A 21,458-nucleotide genomic window follows, 5' to 3' on the forward strand; every position below is an offset into this window, starting at 1 on the left:
TTGCTCCATCTATTCACCCTGTGGTTCAGAATTCTTGTAGTAGAAGGTTTTTAAAAGAACTTTCTGCTTTGGCAACACTGAGGCATTACTGTTCATTTTTGATTAATTACACTGTGGCTTTGTTGGAAGATAACACACTTAATGTGTACTCCTGAATAAAAGGACACAGCTAAATTTGCTTCAAAATGAGCTGGGGGAAGCAGATTTTGATGAAGATGAAAGAAGTTTAGTAATGTTGATAACTTTGGAAGGAGGAGTATACTAGCTATGAACATTATAAAATTCTCTTGTGAACATTTGAAAATTCCTAAGCTTCTTTTTTTTCCAGTTCTTAGTAGTAAGTTTTAAAGGGTCACTATTACAGAAAAAGAAAACATACAGTTTGAGCTCAGCTTACACCCAATCAAGGCAATTTCCAAAGACTGTAACAAAAGTGCATGTGTGGGGACAGGAATAATTTTTTCTTATTCAAGAAAAACTTGAATAGTTGAAGACAGAGTCTGCAAAGTATGGTTCTTAAAGTATTCTTTATTAAGATCATTAAAAGTTGCAGAGACAACTTTATATTTTATAAAGGCACAGGGAGACAGTTCTGATAAAATATTCAAATTAAACAGTAACGTACAGTACAAAAGACAATTTAAATGCACATACAAACCCCAAATGTTTGATTCAAAAATATTTTACCGCGTCTATTAATGGGCAATGATTAAAAATATAAATTGCTGCTGTATAATAAATATCTGAATGTGAACATCTTGATAGCAAAGAGAACAAAATATTTATTGCTTTTCACATACATATTTTTTCCCTGTAATTTAAAATTCCTAATTCTTGTACTATCTTCTCAGCCTTCTCCAAAGAGAAAAAAAATTCCACATAATCTCTCATGGTGGTTATACCTGAAGTAGCCATCACTCCCCGGAGAGCTTCTTTACTTTCTGCTCTATAATCACAACCACAATCACTCACCAAAAGTAGGAAGCTCTGGACCCACAGACAGCTCCTGTGAGTTCTAGCCTCCATGTTATGAATATGTAGAAAATATAATGGTGCTGTTTTGAAATTGTATATTTTAGTGTAGTTCTAAGGAAGAAGCAAAGGAGTGTTGATGATTTTTCTTACTCTCAAAAAGTTTTCGAAGTTACATTAAAAAGTTAGATTACCAAAATCTTGAATGTTTCATTGAGAGCTATGCAATATACTGATGTATAAGAAGTAATACAATGCAATCTGTTGATAATGGAGATCTCTTACCCTTGGCCTTCCCATTTTTAAACTTGGATTAACTTTATTGCCGTCTCCCTTCACTTTGGGATAAGAAACTAATTTAAGATGGTAGAAAGAGAATTTCCATCACAAAAATCAAATAACATGAAAAGTGTCACCCTAAATAATGAATCAACTTAAGAAGTACTTATGCTAATATATTTGATAAGTTACTTGACCACGTCATGTTTAGATGGTGTATAGCAGCTATGAATGCACCTAGTACAGAATGGATGATCAATAAATAGTTGCTGAATGAATGAAAAGGACAAGCTTGGCTTTGGTTGTGCATGTTTTAATCACTTTCTGATTTCAGTAAGTCAGTCCAGAACCCACTACTGCACACTACCCCAAACTCTACTGCAAACCAATGCAACAACTTCAAACAGAAAAATATTGCCTGTGCTATTGAGAGTCAACTTTTACATAGAACAGTTTTTAAATAGACAAAAATTTTACACATTATTTGTTAATCTTTCTACTCACATATTGAAATTTGATGTTCTGATATTTAGCAATTGGGTAAAGAAGATCACAGTGGGCAGACAAGCTTTACAGTAAAAATTATGAATATATTAATAAGTAAAAGGTTCTGATGCCTAATTAAATTCTAACACTGATTACTGTGTTCATTTTGAGAAACCTACCACTGAATAAAATGGTACAATATCTTTAAGTTATACATTTTCTTAAAGCAGTAGCTCAACTGTCAACATCAAAGGAACAGATAGATTTTAATTTAAAAGTGACAGCTAAAACACTGAAGTGGGCTAAGAATTGACCAATTCTATTTTCAGTTCTAAACATGGAATGTGTCTAATATTTCTTTGGCATATGCATTACTATCTTGGACTAGTTAGCATTTAAAAACATTGAATTTTATTGTTTCTTCAATGTTATCAAAGTGTAGACTGCTAGTGTATTCTTCTTAAAGCCTTTTCACAAAGGACGCAGTGACATTTTGTAGCATATGTTGAACATCATGTTCAGTGTATATTTATAATTACTGGCATTGAGGGATTAAACTCTTAAATAACCTGAAATGATACCATGCAATGAAGCACAGAAGGTTGAGGGGAGGTAAATTATTTACATAACGAAATACTAAGATCTCTGTAAAAACAGTAAACCTGGGAGTCCTGCTCTAACAGTAAAGTATGTATCGCATAGCACTGAATGAAAACTACTTATATTAAAATTTAAGCAAACACCTATAGTAACCTGGGTGTGTAAAACTTAAAAAAAATGGAAAATAATTTTACACATCAGAAGGAAAAGGTGGCCTATAAAACAGGCCGATCTAACTTGACATTCAAAGTAAATGCAAGAGATTCACAAAATCATGATAGAAATGCAAACTAAGTACCAAGTACCCTTTGATACACAAGCCATGTAACTATCAGACTCCTTTCCAATAGTGTAACAATATCATTAATCCACTCAGGTATGGGAAGGGGAAAGCAGTCAATGGTATCTCAAGTCTCCACAAAGTGAAGAACAGACTCTCAGAAGCATCGTGTGAACTTTGATGTATAGTAATGTCTTATCTTGATGGATGTTAATGTAAGATCTATCAGAACAAGTTCATCATCCTCTGATGTAATACTTGCACATTTTGTTTTGTTCTAGGCAGTTTTTTGGTGGTTTAGTTTTGCCAGTGCTATTTCAGCAAAGGAAAAGAAAAGATCACCATCTACTACCTCGCGTTGTGACTTAATTGTGCTAGATATCCGCGCAGTTCTTTCGCAGCCTGGAATCGGCCATAGCGTTTCTTGGGGTTGGCACACTCATCCAGCAAGGCCTCCAGTCGGCCATCTTTGGCAATTTCACTTGGTGGATCATGAAGGAGTCCTCCAGAAGTGCCACGCCAGGTGGCATGTCTAGACAAGAGGTTCTGACAAACGGCATAGTAATTGTGGTCCACAGTGACACGAGCACAAAGAATTTCTTTTGAAAATGATAAGCAAGCCTCCTTGTCACAGTCGTCAAACTTGCTTTCATACCATACATCCCAGTTCTCAGGCTTATCTGTGAGAGAAAAGTCAGAAAAGTTTATTTGAAAACCTTCTTACTGTTCTCTTAACAGAACACCCCATTACCATACATTTATTCTATACTTTTATACATAAATTATTTGGCAAATTTAAATAATATATTGATTAATAAAATTCATAAATAATTTACATATTAATTCACAAAATGTCATTTATTGACATCTCAGGTAGAAGGATCACACAAGGCCCCTACCATTTTTCAGGTTCATCTAGGATTTTCTCTAACATAAAAAGGATCATAAAGCATCATCAAATGCTACAAGACTGGAGAGATCTAGATTTCTGCCTGGAGCATCAGAAGGCTACATAAGAACACTTGATTTAGATCTTAAAGATAACAAATCAAGAAATGAGAGAAAAATAGCATTGTAGCCCACAGTACAGTATCTGCAAAGGGATGAACATAGGAACACTGGTCCACCTGGCTGAGAACAGAACTGCAGCTAGAATGTGAGACAAGTACCAGGAAACAGATTCAAGTGACTCTAAAATAAACAAACTAACTTGCATGATCATATGCTGTAGAAAGTAACTTTCTACAGACAGGAGGGACAAAGATAATCATAGCAGTCCTGTGAGATGGCTGAGCAGATAAAGGTAAGCCTGATGACCCACATGATGGAAGGAGACAAGAGATTCTCACAAGTTGTCCTCCATATATACACCATGTCTCCATACATATAACACGGCATTCCCACACCCACATATAAACACCCACAAACACACAAAATAAATGTAACTTTAAAAAGTTACCATAACAACTTAAGAAGGTCCAGAAAGGAAAGCCATATCAAAGAAATATTTGAGACAAAAATTAAGACTTAGTGAGAAAAGTTCAAGGTTCTACCTGGATGGCAGGATAGGTAATAGTAACATAATGGTGTAAATATTTTATATTATAAAATAGCTATAAGACATTCAGGTGCACCTGTCATTTATGTGAATGGAACTAGATTTGAACTTCTGGGTTTAAATTCAGAAGACTAACACATATAAGAGAACACAAAAGCAAGCATATGCTTGGTGAAGTCAAAGCTTAAAGAGCAAGTAACTACTGTGTACAAAACAGAAATGAGGCTCCTTATGCACTCAGGAAAATGCACTCAGGAAAGCCCAAAAGCAAAAGATTCATCTAGGGAAACAAAAGGCTATTTATTATTCCTGAGGCATCAAGGATAATGGACAGATACTAAAATGAAGCATAGCAGGACAAAGTCACACAGACTGTGCCATGTAAGAAATCTGGATTCTACCAGAACAATAAGAGGTCGTCAGAACCACTTAAGCCAGGGAAAGCTGTTGTCATTAGCTAGGAGAAAGCAGGATACAACTCTTTTTGTTTTGTTTTGTTTTGTTTTGTTTTGTTTTGTTTTGTTTTGTTTTGTTTTGTTTTGTTTTGTTTTGTTGAGACAGGGTTTTTTCTCCATGTATCCCTGGCTGTCTGTCCCGGATCTCACTCTGTAGAATAGGCTGGCCTTGAATTTACAGAGATCCACCTGCCTCTGCCTCCTGAGTGCTGGGATTAAAGGTGTGCACCATCACCGCTCTGCAGACTACAACTTTTAAAAACAGAAAGCATGACATACAATCCTACAATAGTCACAAATATATGAAAAGGAAGAGGGGAGCAGGACCCTCAAGTAGGGTATTCATTCCCTGTGGAAGGATCCATGAGCAAGAGATCATCAGAAGAGAGCTTGGTGAGTATAGAATCTGAACAGGATGTTAAAAAAAGAAAGCGCTAAGTATGACTGTAATGAACATAGAAAATGCAGGTCAGCCACATGGGCCAGGTACCACAACTTGGGAATTCTGAAGGTAACCTAAAGTTATTCATATCCCTTATGTCAGGAGTTGAGGTAAGCTAAGAAAGTTAAGATTCTCCAACAACTCTTGGGTTTTGGGGGTTGAGATAAGATCTCACTGTAGCCCAGGATGGCCTCTAATTCAGTATGTACCCTAAGCTGGCCTCAAACTTGTGATGCTACTAAGCTACCAGCTTGAATGTTAGGATTCAGGAGAGAGCGTGACTTCCCTAACATTTCTTTTTCTAGTCAAATTACTTCTAGAATATAGGCTTTATTTATCCTTCACATGATGAAATTACTATGGTATTTGAATTTCAAAACATTTCCTATATATTACCTACCAATTATACAGAGAGCTCACAAACAAATGGACTGAGATATAATAATCATAAATTAGACTGAGGCCAGATCTGCAGTGTTAGACACCATCCAAGTTAAAAATAAGACAAAACCATCACTATGAGAACCCCAGAGAAGAAAAAAAACACAACATTCCTGTAAGGCCCTGTAGAGAAATGAAGCCTCCACTAAAGCTGACACTTTGATAAGCTGTAACAGCATAAACTTCCTTTTGCATTAAACAAGTCCTTGCAACTTTTTCCATACATAACCTCCTTTTGCTCAAGAAATGTTTATACAACACTGAATGTATAGGAACAGAAACCAAACATTTACTGATTAAAAAAAACATAAGAAATTATTCTAAAACAATTATTAGCTATAGTTGCACCACTTATTAAAGAAAGAAAAATTTCCTATTAATGAGATGAATGTGTGTTTATTTTTAATGTAAGAATTAGCTCTCACTTGAGTATCTACTATTGTATCTAATATTGCAAAGCACATAGCATTTCAATATTTTCCAGAGCTGATGGATATTTTGAATTTGTAATAAGAGTCAATACTGGGAATGCCACTGTGTATAAATACATACTAGAAAATGGCAGAATTATGTTTCTAGTCATTTCAGAAACTGCTAACAATCTCTCCTAATCCCAAACCCAAACGGATTTTTAATGAAAACTTAAGCCAGCAATTCAAACAGTCATTTTTAATATCAAATATTCTAACATAATACAATATAAAAATATACTAATTTGATATTTATATGCCACGGAACAACTGTAGGAAAACAGCAAGTTTTCTGTAGTCCAACATTTCTATATTTTACACAAATTGTTTGCAATTCATAAGACACAATAGCCTCCAGTATGCAACAAGGTATTCTAGGTAGCAAAGGCCATGTGGAATGATAGTATGTCCTGTGCTTTGCAGAGCACACACAGTGTTCAGAATCTAGGCTGCAGTGAAGTTACGTGATACAACACAAGCACTCTCTGGTATAAATGTTGCTGATTCATTATGTAGTTGATTTTGAATTAATTTTTGCTTCTTACACAACTTAAAATCCTTTGACTATTGCTACATTTTTTTCACAACCCCTACAATTGGTTATGCAACCCCTTGAGGTCGTGACCCAGTTTAAGAAGCTGTGTCCTAAACCATAGAACACAGTATGCAAAAGATGTGCCTACATGTACACATACCTCCACAGACTCCACAAGAGGGTGGGGAGGGGGGGTGTAATTCATTTAAACATGGGATTTTACTAAATATGAAGAAAATTTAATTAGAAGTATAACAAATATTTGTTGATCCTGGTTATACAAAAATTTTAAAAAGACACAAGGTTGTCATCTTAAGAAGAAACTTAAGTTTTTATTATGAGTATAACATTTAAACATGGAAATGTACAAAAGACAAATATGAAAATTAAATACTTACTTTGTCTAATTAGTCTTTTGTCAGCAACTAAAACGTTTTCAGCATCCACAATGATTACCTTCCCATCTCGAGGACCAACTGCGAAATTGTCAAAGCTGACGTCCAGGAGGTAGAGTGCAAATTCAAAGTCATTGTTTGTAAGTTGTTCTGCTATTTCCATTAACTGCCAAGCAAGGTCAACTCTTTTCTCCCATGGTGCATTAAAGTAACTCCACAGTTCTTCTCCAACATAATTTACAGCAACCATTCTTCCACAAGCTCCAAGATACTTTGCAAATGGCCAACCTTCATCAGATGGAAAACTCTACAAAAGAATTTCTTAATATTATGAGACAGTCTGATGAAGTTACCTTAGTCTCTCCCCAGTAGAGGAGTAGCTCTCAGTAGATTCCTACTAGGTACAGTTCTTCAGTATAAGCTTCATTTTCCCTCCTAACTCATACCATTACTATAGACCCCAAAAAAAGTGTGGAAATTTTTTTTATTTAAAATCTGTGACAAGTATTACTTTTCAGTATCTTAGAATATAAGGCAAGAAACACTGTCTTTATTACCAATTCTAAAAATATTTATATTTTTCTCTATATTTTTATTCTACACATGAAAGCAAAACAACAGTTTCTTTTGAATGGACAGTCTTGAAAATACACTAACCAGTAATTATTTACCTGATTAGGCACTGTGCTATGTGGGCAATAAGGGTGAACTATAGAGGCTCTGTTTAGCCACAGGCTTTTATTTTAGAAGACCAGACACTGAACAAATCATATGGTGTTAGTTACTAAAGTTTGTACAGTCCTAGAGGCTTAACCAATTCAGAAGCAGTCAAGAGAATGTTGAGAAGGATTCTTGGACTTTTACCAATAGCCAAGATGGGAAAGAATAAACTGATCTTGGTTAACACAACCTCCATCCTAAGCATCTATGGTCTTGTATGAATCTTCTTTCCCTTCCCCCCTTGCCCCAGCCTCAAAATAACTTTTTCACATTGGTGAGATTTTCTAATGGGCTTTTTAACTATTGGGAAGATTCTAGTTCCAAATCAAAAGTAATGCCTTTATAACCATAAATAAGTCATTTCCAACTTAGTTATCAACTAGATCTGCCCATGATCCCATTCTGGGTGGGTAGCTCAGGGCCCTGTGCATGCCAGACACTCTACCACTAAGCAACACTCCCAGTCCCATTGAAGATACTTTCTACTGCTAAAATGTGCCACTACAGAAATGACTACTGGAGGGAAAAATCAAACAAACAAACAAACAAACAAAAAACATGCTAAGAGTTTTTATAAGTTTCACATGTAGAATTACTACTATGTCAGGTTTGTGTCATTCTTGTACTTCTTAGCTGGAAAAAAAATGAGATTATACTCACACCAGCACCAAAGAAGAGTGAAAGTGAGCCAGGAGACAGTAAGTACAACCTTACAGTATCACAGAGAAAACGCAGCAGCCCACTTCTATTACTGAAACCTGAATAATGTATGTACGTTTAAAGAGTCAGAGATATGGCCCTCCTTGTTCCATAAAAAAAAAAGTGATGATAATTTTGCCTAAATCTTTAATTGTCCCAACAGACTATCTGTACTTTAAAATCTTTATGCTAGAACAAGAAACATCTTTAGAACTAAACCTCACCTGAAATTCCCAGTTCTCACTTATGCCCCCTTTAGGTCTATAAGTAGACAGCAATCATACTTTGCATATACAACTTTTACTTTTAAATTTAAATATTTTATGACAAAATACTAATTACATGGAAAGATACCGTGGATCTTAAATATAGTAAATTAATGGATTCACTTTGGGAAGTCAACAACTATTTAGCCCTTAGAAATTAGAGGTAAACATGTTTTTAATCCTTAACAATTTTTTTTTAATTTTGGGCACTGAGAAAAAGTGACTGATTGCTCATGTGAAATGTACAGTGCAAAAACTGTTCACAAACCACACACTATTTCAACTTTGCTCACAATTTAAAATACCCCATAACCTTGACATTTTTGTTAGACAAAGGACTACAACAGACTTAGCTATTTCTCAGAAGTGTGAATGCATAAAGATCTTGACATGAAAATGGAACACTAAAAATTATGTAAGAATGTGGAATTACATTATTTTGTCATGTAAAAAGTAAAACAAAACTACCTCCACACACTGTACTATTCATGCGCCATATTGTAGAACAGACACAAGCATATCTTTGTGAAAATAAAATGGTCTTTGACAACAAGAGAAAAGGGATCCCAGCCAACATCTGCACATGTACAAATGCCTCCTTGTTTTTGGAGCCTTTCCAACTGGCAAACAACAGTCAAATGTACACTTCATTACCCGCGCCCCTCATAGAGGAGGGTAAAATATATGAACAAATGTCACACTAAACGACTTGTGTATTAGCATAGTGATTTCTGACAATCTTTAACTGAAATCTTATGCCTCATTTTAAGAAAAGCACCACAATTCTTTCATGTAGTTTGCTACCTAACCTTTTGGAAGAACTTTAATCAGTGAAGTCACACCATTTGCTCCTAAGACAGTATTTTTTCATTGTATAGTCAAAATATTCTTCATTAATGAGAACTAATTTTTATTAAACACACTGCGGCACCAAAAAAAAAAAAAAAAAAAAAAGGCTCAGGGTTGGAAGCCAAGATATTTATATAATTTCATTTAAAACAATTCTGGCTTACAAGCAAAATACCATAGCCAAGCAGAATTTGAGAGACATTTTTAACTTGGATTTGTTAAATATAAAGTAATATTAAATATGAGGGGTTTTTTTCTTCTGATTAGCAAACTCCTATGGGTATATAGCACAGTAACCTAGATTAAGAAGCTTACTATGGAGGCCTAGACTTACTGACTTAAACCAAAAATTTGAAAACCAGATATTCAAATTGTCTAGAACGAGAGTATTTCACTTACTCTGAAATATGCAATTATTTTATTGAATTATTTACAACTGAAAAAAACATGAAAACGTTTCTCAAGCAAAGGAGAGGAACTTCAGACTCAGAGCAGTATCAACTGCAGATCTAGAAGGGGCTCTCAACTGTTTCTAAATGTTGGTAAGGTATGAATGCATGTATAAAACATAGAGACCGATGTTATAAAAATAAAGACCACAGAAAAGGACAAAACAGCTGTAAATATGCATGTTTGCTTTTCCGTTAGTGTGTTTCAAAAATTAAGTTAGTGGCAGCACAAGGACAACTATCTAACATTAATGTAAACATAGAAATTACTTTTATGTAGCATGTAGTGCTGTAATAGAACACTTGTACATTATGTAAGGCCCTGGAAAAAACTGAGATCCACAGAGACAGACAGAGCTTAACTGAAAGAACTAATCTAAGCATCTAAGCATGGTTAACTGCTAAGATCTAAATATTATAAATGCCTTCTATTAACTTGAAAAATAAAGTATTTTGATCTTGAAATGCAAAATTATCGTGTTTACATGAGAAGGTGAGAAGGGGAGGAAGCAGAGAGCTAGGGAGGCCCACGGAGATCCACAAAGATACCCCCTCAAAAGACTGCTGGCAATGGTCGCGAGACGGCAGGAACTGACCTACTCTGGTGATGGGATGGCCAGACACCCAGATAGTGGTGCCATAAACCCCATCCAAGGACTGAGGAATCTGAAGGCAGACATCCACGGCTGGGCCCCTGGTGGAGCACTGGGAGTCTAATTAGTGAGTAAGAAGAGGGTTTATATGAGCGAGAATTGTTGAAGCCAAGGTTGGATAAAGCACCGGGACAAATAACCAAATGAATGGAAGCACAGGATCTATGAACCAAAGGCTGAGGGGCCCCCAACTGGATCAGGCCCCCTGAACGGGTGAGACAGTCATTTGGCTTGATCTGTTTGGGAGGCAGCTGTGCATTGGTGCCAGGTCCTGGGCTTGTTGCATGAGTTGGCTGTTTGAATCCTGGGACTTATGCAGGGACACTTGGCTCGGTCTGGGAGGGGGGAATGGACCTGCCTGGACTGAGTCTACCAGGTCAACCCCGGTCCTCGGGGGAGACCTTGATCTGGAGGAGGTGGGAATGGGGGGTGGGCTGGGGGAGGGGTGGGCGAGAGGGGGAGAACAGGGGATTCTGTGGCTATTATGTTGAACTGAATGGTGTTGTAAAATAATAATAATAATAATAATAAATTATCGTGTTTAGGCATTTTGTTTATTCTTGGGCAATAAAACCATAAGCTATTTGACTACCACAAAATTCAAGTGATGTCAATAACAACAATGGACACACTGACACTGTCTAAAAGCCAGAAATTTACTAAGGTCATCTTCCACTATACAAAAAAACAAAAACACAACAACAAAAAAGCTCATGGAGCTCATATACAACTTACATGTCAAGATTATGGAAAAAGACAAGAAAATTCAGAGGTATTACACTTTCTGTAACATACAGTCTTAAACAAAATTTCTACACTAATACAAAAAATACTGTACAGCATATAATAATGGGTTTGAAATGATAAAGGTAGAGTCAACTGTCCACTTCAACCTCTACCTCTCAATACCTGAACATACTCCTTCCTCCTCCCACTCCAGACTCCAACAGTCAAGCTACTTCTCTCAATCATTTGCTACAGCTTCATGGGCAATTCTTTTCACCAAGAACACAGTTTCCTATGTTAACCTAAGCCTGGGATGTACTTACCACACCTATAGTCGGTCTAATAGCACACTTGGGCTTGGCCTAAATAGAGATCATGTAATAGAAATAATCTGAAGTTATTTTGTACCATAATATGTGCTTGTGGAATGCCATTATGTGTTAATAGCATATGAAGTTACCTTTATAAAATCTGAGAAAATTCTTAAACAGTGGAATACTGGATTGAAAATGGGTAGCAATATGCCTTGAATCTACCTGGGCTACTGCAAAAAGAACTATAGCTGGCCTGGCTTTTTTTAAATACCCTTGGACTTTAGGCCAGTTAACACTGTATTAATAAGAATAAATTAGATTTATAATTCACATAACCAACTCAACATATTTGAATCCCACTTTCTTTCTAGTGAACATTAAAATACAATGAATTTGTTTTGTACTTTGGTAGTAACAGGTTAATGAAGCATTTGGAATTTGTTTTGTACATGTCACCAATTTTTAAAGTCCTGTATTATTAGTATTTATGGATGTGTTATACATATTCAAAATACCATGTATTTTAGAAAATTTGCTAACAAACTTGTATAGCCCATTATGAACTAAAAGGTTCTAGAAGGAAGGGATTGGATTGCGTGGTTCTTGGCCACGATTAGAAGGTGTCATTCATAGATGTCTTAAAACATGTCAGGAAAATAAGCACATTTCATGATGAATATGTGGATTTGGGGAAGCAGTTCTCTAGAAAGTTTGCTTGGACTGCTTGACTGAAGACAATGGAACAAATATCATTCCAGTTTTACACAGGAAGAAAACAGAGCTCTCAAATGACTTACTATTTTGCTATAAATGACCTGAGACTAACAGATTAAATACGCCGGGCGGCACTCCCAGCACTCAGGAAGCAGAGCCAGGCAGATCTCTGTGAGTTCGATGCCAGCCTGGTCTACAGAGCAAGATCCAGGACAGGCACCAAAACTACACAGAGAAACCCTGCCTCGAAAAACAAAAACAAACAAACAAACAAACAAAAACAAAAACAAAAACAAAAACAAAAAACCACAGATTAAAATAAGGTCAACTTATAAAGACTTATGTTCTCCTGTCTTTTTCTCCTATGTAGCCAAAATTCGTTTCACATAATAAATTTTAATTGCCCCAAATCTTTTCATAGAAGAATACAATTTGTATAATCACTCAGGAGCTCATAGCATTCTATTGGAAGATAGATAACTGCAGTTCACAAGAAACATCAAATAAACACATAAGAAATGGTGCTGCCATTTAGGATTAATTTTTTTAAAGAGGGAATTCCTAATATAAACTAACTTCAAAAAGCCTACCAACCATTAAAATATACAATCTAAAGGTCCATCAGTTTTTGTATAACAAGCATTTCTACACAAAAAATAAACAAGAATCAAACTTAAGAACATTTTAAGAAAGCAAATGTTATAAATAGTACAGAAATGTGTAAAGGTTTAATTTCAATCTTAAAATTATTTAAAAAAACACAAATCTGAATGAAATCCCAGTGTGGCAATGCATGTTGTAACAGCTGTTTATACAGATTAGTCAGCTGGGCTGTGCTGGTGACAGACTAATGTTCACAGTTTTGTGAACTGTCTAGAGGGGTACAGTAAAGTTACTAGATGATTCAATAGTTACCTAATTTTTGCTAGACTTTCTCTAAGATCTTAGCTTCTTAATTTATATTGGGAAAGAGTGGCCAAAAATCTACCACAAATACAGCAGACACCTTACAAACTCAAAATATTTGAAGTCTCAAGATATATCTCATTTATCATGAAATCATTTTCTGAATGCCATTTTCCACCCACCTCAAATTCCAACACTAACCAATGCTTTGAAAATAGCAAGGTGGTTTTATTCACTGAATGGCATGTCAAATGGCTGTATGCAAAACTGGAAACCAATGTCAAATACATTAACAACAAAAACCTATCTAAATTAAATAGAAATAAGTCATCTTGTAAAAAGAAATCTACCCCCAAAACTCACTTGGCAAAGCTTTATGCAGCTTATCTCAACAGATCCTTTCTTACCTCCTGCACAAACAGCAACTGTTACCCACATTTCAAACCTGAATGTGTAAGTACAAATGCTACATGAAAACATTTGCTCCCAGCTTAAAAAAAAAAAAAAAAGCAATAGAAGAAATAAGAACAACGTTTCTTTACCATCCAATGACCTAAGAATGTGATCTTACTTTCATTAACACAGTACTGACTTCCTTGGTTCCAAAGCTCCGGCCTTCTTAAGGACAGTAAAACATCTGTTAACAGTAGTGTCTCCTCCCACCATTAAATAAATGTCTGGTGCTAGTTTATGGAGATTAGGATTCTGGTTGTCTTAAATTTAAGATGAAACAAATTCCCCCGCCCAATTCTTCTCTGTGCTTTTTTACAATGGGGTCTAATAATGGACGCAGAGATTACTCACTTCCCTCCCTTCCCATCTTAACCCAATAGCACGTCTTAGAAGTTACTGTCCCTCTCGTCTTCCTTAAAGCACTCTCTAAAACTACTTCTCATTCTCCGCTGCTCTGAAAATAAATTCTGAGCTCATCCCGAATGGGTACCTCACTCCCACACAAGATCCCACTTGAGGCCCTGATTTCTTATCACCAGAGATCTTCCTTGTCCTCTTCTTCATATGTAAAATTTAAAATTATCTTGTTCTTGTGTACTACCCAAACATAATGATCCAGAAAGCAGAAGCTGTACAAACTGCATCCTGATCTGTCATTCTTGCTGTGAGCCAAGGGTATATAGAACAGTTGATGGCAGTACTCAGCAATGCCATAGGAACTCAGATGTAATTTCTCTTTTATATCGTTCATCAATGTCAGTGTACTGAATAAAATTATAATTAATTATTTACCAAGAAAAATAAATGATTTATTTTGTATTTATGATAGTTATGCTACTCCACTTACCTCATATGGAAGAAATGTCTAACACATCTCCCCCTCCCCCTTTTAAATGACTGTTCCCTGTAAACTGGAGCCTGAAGTAATAGCTATGAAGTACACACACACACACACACACACACACACACACACACACACACACACACATATATGGAAGGGAAGTGGTATATGAATATCTGTCAAGGCAAAAACTATGTAATCTGACACATATATCAGCATAATGTATTAAAGATAATCTTTTAACTATTATAGCTGTCTGAAAACTAAAAAACTTGCAAATAATATAATCTAATGACTTATGTTTATAAATTAAAGATATTTTACACATATTAATTTAATATCCCATCTCCTTTCATCTTTAAAACAATCCTGTCTGGTAAGTACTAACATCCTCATTTTATTAATTAAACTTCAAGGCCGGAAGCATTTGAGTGACTTGTCCCGTGTCATCAAATAACTTCATGTTATTACAGAATATAAATGGGCACAATTTCAACCCAGACCCCACCTTCCTACCACCCACTATCTACCTCTGTACTGGCAAAATCCCACACCCTTCAGTATTCAATGCCCCCTCCCCTGAAAAAAAAGGCATATATTACTTTTATGATGGACCCAGGTATCCCTCCCTAAATGGGACATATGATGTGTATATACTTTCACTTCTGGGCTTATAATGATGTAATGATTGTAACTGGTAAGTGTGTGTGTGTGTGTGTGTGTGTGTGTGTGTGTGTGTGTGTGTGTCCTAAACACTAAGCTAGCTCTACTTGTGACCCAGGACAGTCTCTCTAACTTTTTAATGCAAATGCCTTACAAGACAATTTGCCAAATGAACAAGCAAAATTCAATTATTTTGACTGCAATTCTAACAAGCTCTGTAATATTGCATAGATAGCTCCTCTTTGCAACTATAAATTGGATAAATGATTTCAATATATAACTCCTAAAACTTTCCAAAGGCCAGGCTTGGTGACGCATACCTGTAATCCCAGGACTTGGTAGGTAGGACAGGAAGATCAAGAGTTTATGGTAAAAAATAAAAATTTGCAGGGTTTATAACTAGGATGGATAACTATCCACCCCACCTTAGACTCATCATTTTCAGTCTTTAAGCTATTTCACAACCATTTAAAATTCACTGTGTGTCTAAGAAATGCAAGTCTCTACATTCCCAAGGCCATTTTTAGTTTACTATTCAGGTGATGAATGGAAGGTACAGGAATGAAATTGAAAACTTAGAAGCATTCTGTGAAAACTTAGAAGCAATCAATGACAGTAACATAGGTCAGAGCAGCTACAAGGTAGAAAAGTTGAACAAAAACCAGGCTGACAATCACCTGGAAAACTAACCAGCCACCCAAGACCAGAAATACCAACCTACAGCAAGCAGAGTAAGCACCAACAAAGACAAAAAGATCTCTATTCCTAACAACAAATGTAAGGATCGCAGACTAAGCCCATGCAGTAGAAATAATATGAAGTGATGTTTCCTTAAGGATGTCTGTTTCACTGGCTTTCCTAATTTAAATAAATAAATTCTTTCCTCATTTTTGGACCTGAAGTATATCAAATTGTTTGTGTGTGTGTGTGTGTGTGTGTGTGTTTATTTGTAGTTTCATGAAGTTTGGTCAAGTGTTAAACATATTGATGAAGCCTCAATTATAAGCACACAAGTGAGATTCAAAAGCTTAGGAACTTTGATAAAAAGTGCTCCCTCTGCCCTGGACGGCCTGAGATTCACAGCTGCAAACCTAGCACTGCAGGCTGAAGCTGGAAGACTGAGCTGAGCACCAAAAGGAAAACACAGCATCAATCTCTAATGGGTTTCGAAGGCTAAATGTAGGAATCCAGTTATTAAAATCAGCTTCGAGAGGGAGAAACTGAAGGGGACTCCATAGACTACTGCTTGAAATCTCCAAAGTAGAAAACATCCATTCTAGAAACTGCTAAACAAGATGCAAGGCTCTGTAGTCTTCTCCTCCTTAAGAGGATTTTTGCCTTGGTTTTGAAATCTGATTACAAGTGTGTAAAATTTAGAGATAGGAAGAAAAGCTTCAAAGATGATTCGCTCTGGCCTCAAGCTCACACCCTAGCAGAGACCTAGTACCCCAGTCTTCCAATCCTCTTTTAGAAGAGATTAGCTAAATCCATTAGTAAAACTTAGAAAACAAACAACAGCAAGAAAGAAAAATAAATTTCTCAAATCAAGAATCTGAGTCCCCCAACATAGCAGAATCAAAGGACCTAACTCAACAGACCCATTTAAGAGAAATAAAAGTTACCATATAAAAAATTAATGCTTGTCAACTTATCCTAACTTTCATCTAAATGATCATTATCCTCTTTGTCTACTTCAAAAACTTATTTTCAACAAGGCACCTGGAAGTACATCCTCCTGAACACACACTGCTGCTAAGGCCAAAACACTACTGAATGTTCTCTACCAAATTCCATTGGCTCTGTCAGAACGGATGAGATCAGTATAGCTGAGGTTGGGTTCACATTCTGTCAGATCCACACTCCAACCATGTTTCCGGCAACTGACCAAACGCACTAGGTGATTACAGTCACCTTTCTGTCCATTTATTCACTGTTTACACCATGCATCAAGCCCTACACAAATGCTCTGTATATATTTTGCGTTTTACAAGTAAAAGGAAAGCTTAAAAGCCACAGCTTGAACAATAATAATTGCATACTATAAAAATTAAGTCCTATTAAAACCATGATTCAGAAAATGTAAGCAAATAAAGTTCTACCAATATAATATAATTAAACGAATTCTTGGCTCTTCCCCCTAAAACAACCAAGGGCTTTCTTCACTTGCCAGGACTCCTAGGTGGGTCACAGACAGTGGCAGAGATTCAGCGTCTCCAGACACTCCCCACCCAGACCTCCCCCCACCCCATCAAGAACAGACAGCAAGCACAAATACCAACAGAAAAGTTACCAGCAGAACACCTCTCAATGTTTTTCTTCCATTTCTAGCGATCCAAGATGGTTATTACACATACAAAACCCAACAAAACAGCCTCTCAATACTTCCCTGCCCCTCCACAGGACGAGGGCCTGCTAGGCGTGAGAATATACCTCTTGATGGGTGAAAACGTAAAGGGAACAGTTTCTGATATGACTGAGATCCTGAGGACTGTCTAGTCTGTTTCAGAACAGCTTTCCTAGAAGGCAGACTAACCGGTGAGACCAGTAGGCAACAGCAACAGTGGAACAGGGGCAGCACAATCCACAGTTAACAGAGGTGTGTGTATCTTACAGATGACACCCTGCACTTCATTTCCCACTGTTTCTTAAAATCTGAAGAGCTAACGAGTTAAATGAATCTGTATTCTCATTTTTTCACTAGTACTGTAATTTTTAAGTAATTAACTTATAAGCATTATTATTGTTACTTTTGTGAAGAACAGTTTGATAACATAAGCTCAAAAGGCCCCCCCCCCTAAAATTTTGGACAATAGAAATAACTAACTGGACAATAAGCAAAATCTAGTTTGACATCAAGCATTCCAAAAATTCGTTAAGTGGCTCCCTCTCCTGGAAAAAAACTGAAAGGTGATTTGTCTTTAAGCTGTAAAGCCCTAGCTCCTTCAAAACACTTTTAAAAACTATATGAAGCAAAAGTATACATCAGTAAAGCAGTAGTTGTGAGTGACTTTCCTATCAGCACCAATATCTTAACTATCAAGACAGCTGGCTTTATAGAAACTGCACGTACTAAATGTACTGTCTGCACAGCTAAAAAGTAATGCAAATCATCATCTGATTTACTATATAAGAAGCATTCTTGAGTACAAATGTGGATCTATTTCCCAACTTAATCATTTATGACATCAACAATTCTCAATCACACCATTCATACTTTCAAGCTCTCTACCCAAGATCAACTGTTTCTTTACGTAAGGGAAGCAGCTAATCCAGGATCTTAGGTCAAACTCTGTCTACTCAGGGGAAGAAAAAAGAAAAGAAAAGCCACTATCACACTGTTAAGAACTCTAAAATGTGTCTTTTCCAAGTAGATAACATAATGGAGTATTAGTACTATCCCTGGGAGCTGAGCTGTCTAAATTAAAGATGCCACAATCTAGTACACATTTTCTCACATACTACATTAACCCTGTACTCTTGGTAACCTAATCATTCACCCAGAGCAATTGTGTCATTATGTTTCAAATAAAGTGAGAAAAATGCCACATCATCAACAAAGATGAAAATGAGCAGTGTGGGGAAGAGTTAGTCAGGACACAAGACACAAGCACGCTCGACTATCTCAACTGCAAAGCAAGCTGAAAACGCCAAGACTGCCACGACACAAAAGCTTCCTGTAAGAGGCAGCTTTGCTGTGTGGAGATTACATACCAAAGTTTCTCAAGTTCAGACTCCTATGTTTATAAAGAAGCAAACACAGTGTTTCTGAGATATTAATCTTAATATTAGTTGTTCCTAATGTATCTCTACTCAGAGTCAACCTGATAAAAATTGTTCAATGGGCATTTAGTATTTTAAATGCAGGAACTGTAAATACCTTAAGTTCAGTGCTAAATTTGGGGACCCCAGAGCTAAGCTTCGTCCAGGGACCAACCTTACTGATACAAATATAGCTGGGGGGTGAGGGGGCGTGGGGAGGAATAATCATACTTATACTTAGGGACTCAACCTTTAGGGACTCACTAGTCTGGAAACCAATGAATAAAATAATTCTCCAAGGTAAATTTAACCGAGTTTACACACTGTTCACTATCGATCAGAGATAAAACAGTATTTATCACACAATCTAAACGTTAAAAGTGACCCATCACATTATATCCTAACGGCACCTTAAAATTTTACTAAGACTCACATTAGAACTTCATCTTAACAAATATTCGTGTTAAGACTACGTGGCTGAACTAATCAAGGCTGATTTCTCTCGACTAAGATGTAAGTAGAAAACTTAAAAAAAAAAAAAGAGCCATAAATACAGTACATTCTTATTCATAGTTCAATCAACAACAAAAACAAGGTCCAAACCCCTCTAGCCATTAGTGACATTCTTAGCAGAGAAAGGGTGTGAACTACACAATCAATTACTTGTGGTTAATTTAAAATCACTTTCTCTAGTACTTGACGTACAGAACTGGTAACTTTTCCTGCAGTCAAGAGGGATCACACCCCTCCTCTGCAATCACTGCCCAAGGGCACAGCACTTCAGCCGGCAGGGGTGGGGTGTGGAGAAACACAAATTACTCCAAAGATAAACGGGATTTTTCTCTTATCTTTTCTCTTCTTGCAGCCACCAGCAAAAGGATTCCATTCTATCCTGGAAGGCACATTTATTTTCAAAACAAAGTCAGAGGAGAGCAAACACGTCTGTTGGGCAGGAGGCCAGGAGAACCTTCTCTCCTCGCTCCTAGCTCTAACCTAAACACTTTAATTCCTTCCTTAACCGGATTACCATATGACTAGAGCAGATCACCAGATCAGGATGCAAATGCCCACTTTGGCCTTCAGCCTTCCCAGCCCAAATCCAACACTAACTTTTTCCCATCTCTCGGCTTCTTATGCCACGCAAAGCACGAGCCACGGATTAGCCCCCTTCACTTACCACCATCCCACCCTGTGAACTCATCGTCCCCACCTGGTCCCAGAACTAGCTGAGTGACTATCAGGGAGATGAGCTAAGGAATAAAACAGAGGCAGACTCAGGAAAGTTAGGCTAGCCAGAGGGGACAGCAAGGGAAGGGTGACCGTAATGTCCAAGCACTCGGGAGAGGCTGGGAAGGGTACAAGGGCACGCGACAGCACTGGACCTGGCATCCAGACGGGGACCGACAGGAGGGCGGAAGGAAACTCGCGGGAAGGCATTCGGGGAGAGTTGGGGACGCACTCCCTCTGGCGTTGAAGAGCCCCCGCGCCCAGGTAGCGGTGACGGCCCCAGGCCCGCGCCTACCTGTAGCACCAGCGGCTCGGGGTTGAAGGCCAGGGTGAGCAGCAGCTGCATGCGCTCCGAGTCCTTGAGGTTGCGCAGCAGGAAGCTGCCCGAGTCCTTGGTCTCGGCGTAGCGGCGCACCAGGCGATCGAGCAGGCGCTGCGAAGGACAGTGCACCAGGTCCGACCAGCCCTCCACCGCCTCCGGCGTGAGCAGCCGCACGTCCCCGTTGAGGCGCGCGAACTCGGTGCGGGGCATGGCCTGGAGCAGGTCGCAGCGCGGCCGGCCGGTGGCCCGCTTGCAGATGCTCTGGTCGAGCTGCGCCAGCTCGCGCTGCGACCCCAGGCGCTTGAGCACCACGCGCCGGCGGCCGCCCTCGCGGGGCTCGCCGTACTGCGCGAAGTACACGTTCTTCACGTTGAGGAAGTCCAGCAGGCGCAGGCGGCCCCACGCCTCGAAGCCCACCTGGCCGTTGAGGAAGCGGCGGCACCAGCTCGTGCCAAAGCACGCCGGGCACTTATTGAGCTGCAGGAAGCGCCGGTCGGCGAGCTCGTTGCGCTGCCAGGAGGCGAGCAGCGACGGCGAGTGCAGCAGCATCAGCACCAACAGGCTGCCGAGAGCCGCCAGCTTCAGTGCACGGGACAGGCGGCCCAGCTTCAGGGGCACCAGGCGCCACATCCCGCCCGCGCGCGGCAGCGGCCGGGGCCGGGGCGGGCGAGCGCACCCCGAGCCGCCCCACGGCGGCGCCGAGGCCCCGCGGCGCAGACGGAGGGCGGCAGCGAGGGAGCCCCGCGAGCGGGCTGCGCCGGCCGAGCGCGGCGACTTCCCGGTCCACAGTCTCCACAACTCCCGGCGCCCTCCTCCGAGCTCCCCGCCCTCCGACTCCGCGGGCGCCGCCTCCTTGCCCGCCAAGTTATAGAGGCGCGGAGGGAGGGGAGGAGGAGGGAAGGAGAGACGGGGAGTTGGGAGGGGGGGGGGGGGTTGCCCGCCGCGGCCGCGCGCACGCGCACTCCCGCCCGGCCCGGGACGCTG

At 38.7% G+C, this 21,458-nt stretch overlaps 1 protein-coding gene across 1 annotated transcript; it reads right to left on the bottom strand.

Annotated features, from left to right (window-relative positions):
* Positions 1–508: 508 nt before the first annotated feature.
* Positions 509–21,326, bottom strand: Dipk2a (divergent protein kinase domain 2A). The gene is made up of 3 exons (XM_006992038.3): positions 20,448–21,326; positions 6,917–7,220; positions 509–3,297 (listed from the first exon to the last, which is right to left on the bottom strand). Exons 1-3 carry the CDS (start codon positions 21,102–21,104, stop codon positions 2,966–2,968), a joined length of 1,293 nt encoding a protein of 430 aa, XP_006992100.1. The 5' UTR covers positions 21,105–21,326; the 3' UTR covers positions 509–2,965.
* Positions 21,327–21,458: the final 132 nt, after the last annotated feature.

The sequence above is a fragment of the Peromyscus maniculatus genome, chromosome 7 (assembly GCF_049852395.1).
Source record: "Peromyscus maniculatus bairdii isolate BWxNUB_F1_BW_parent chromosome 7, HU_Pman_BW_mat_3.1, whole genome shotgun sequence".
Taxonomy (NCBI): domain Eukaryota; kingdom Metazoa; phylum Chordata; class Mammalia; order Rodentia; family Cricetidae; genus Peromyscus; species Peromyscus maniculatus.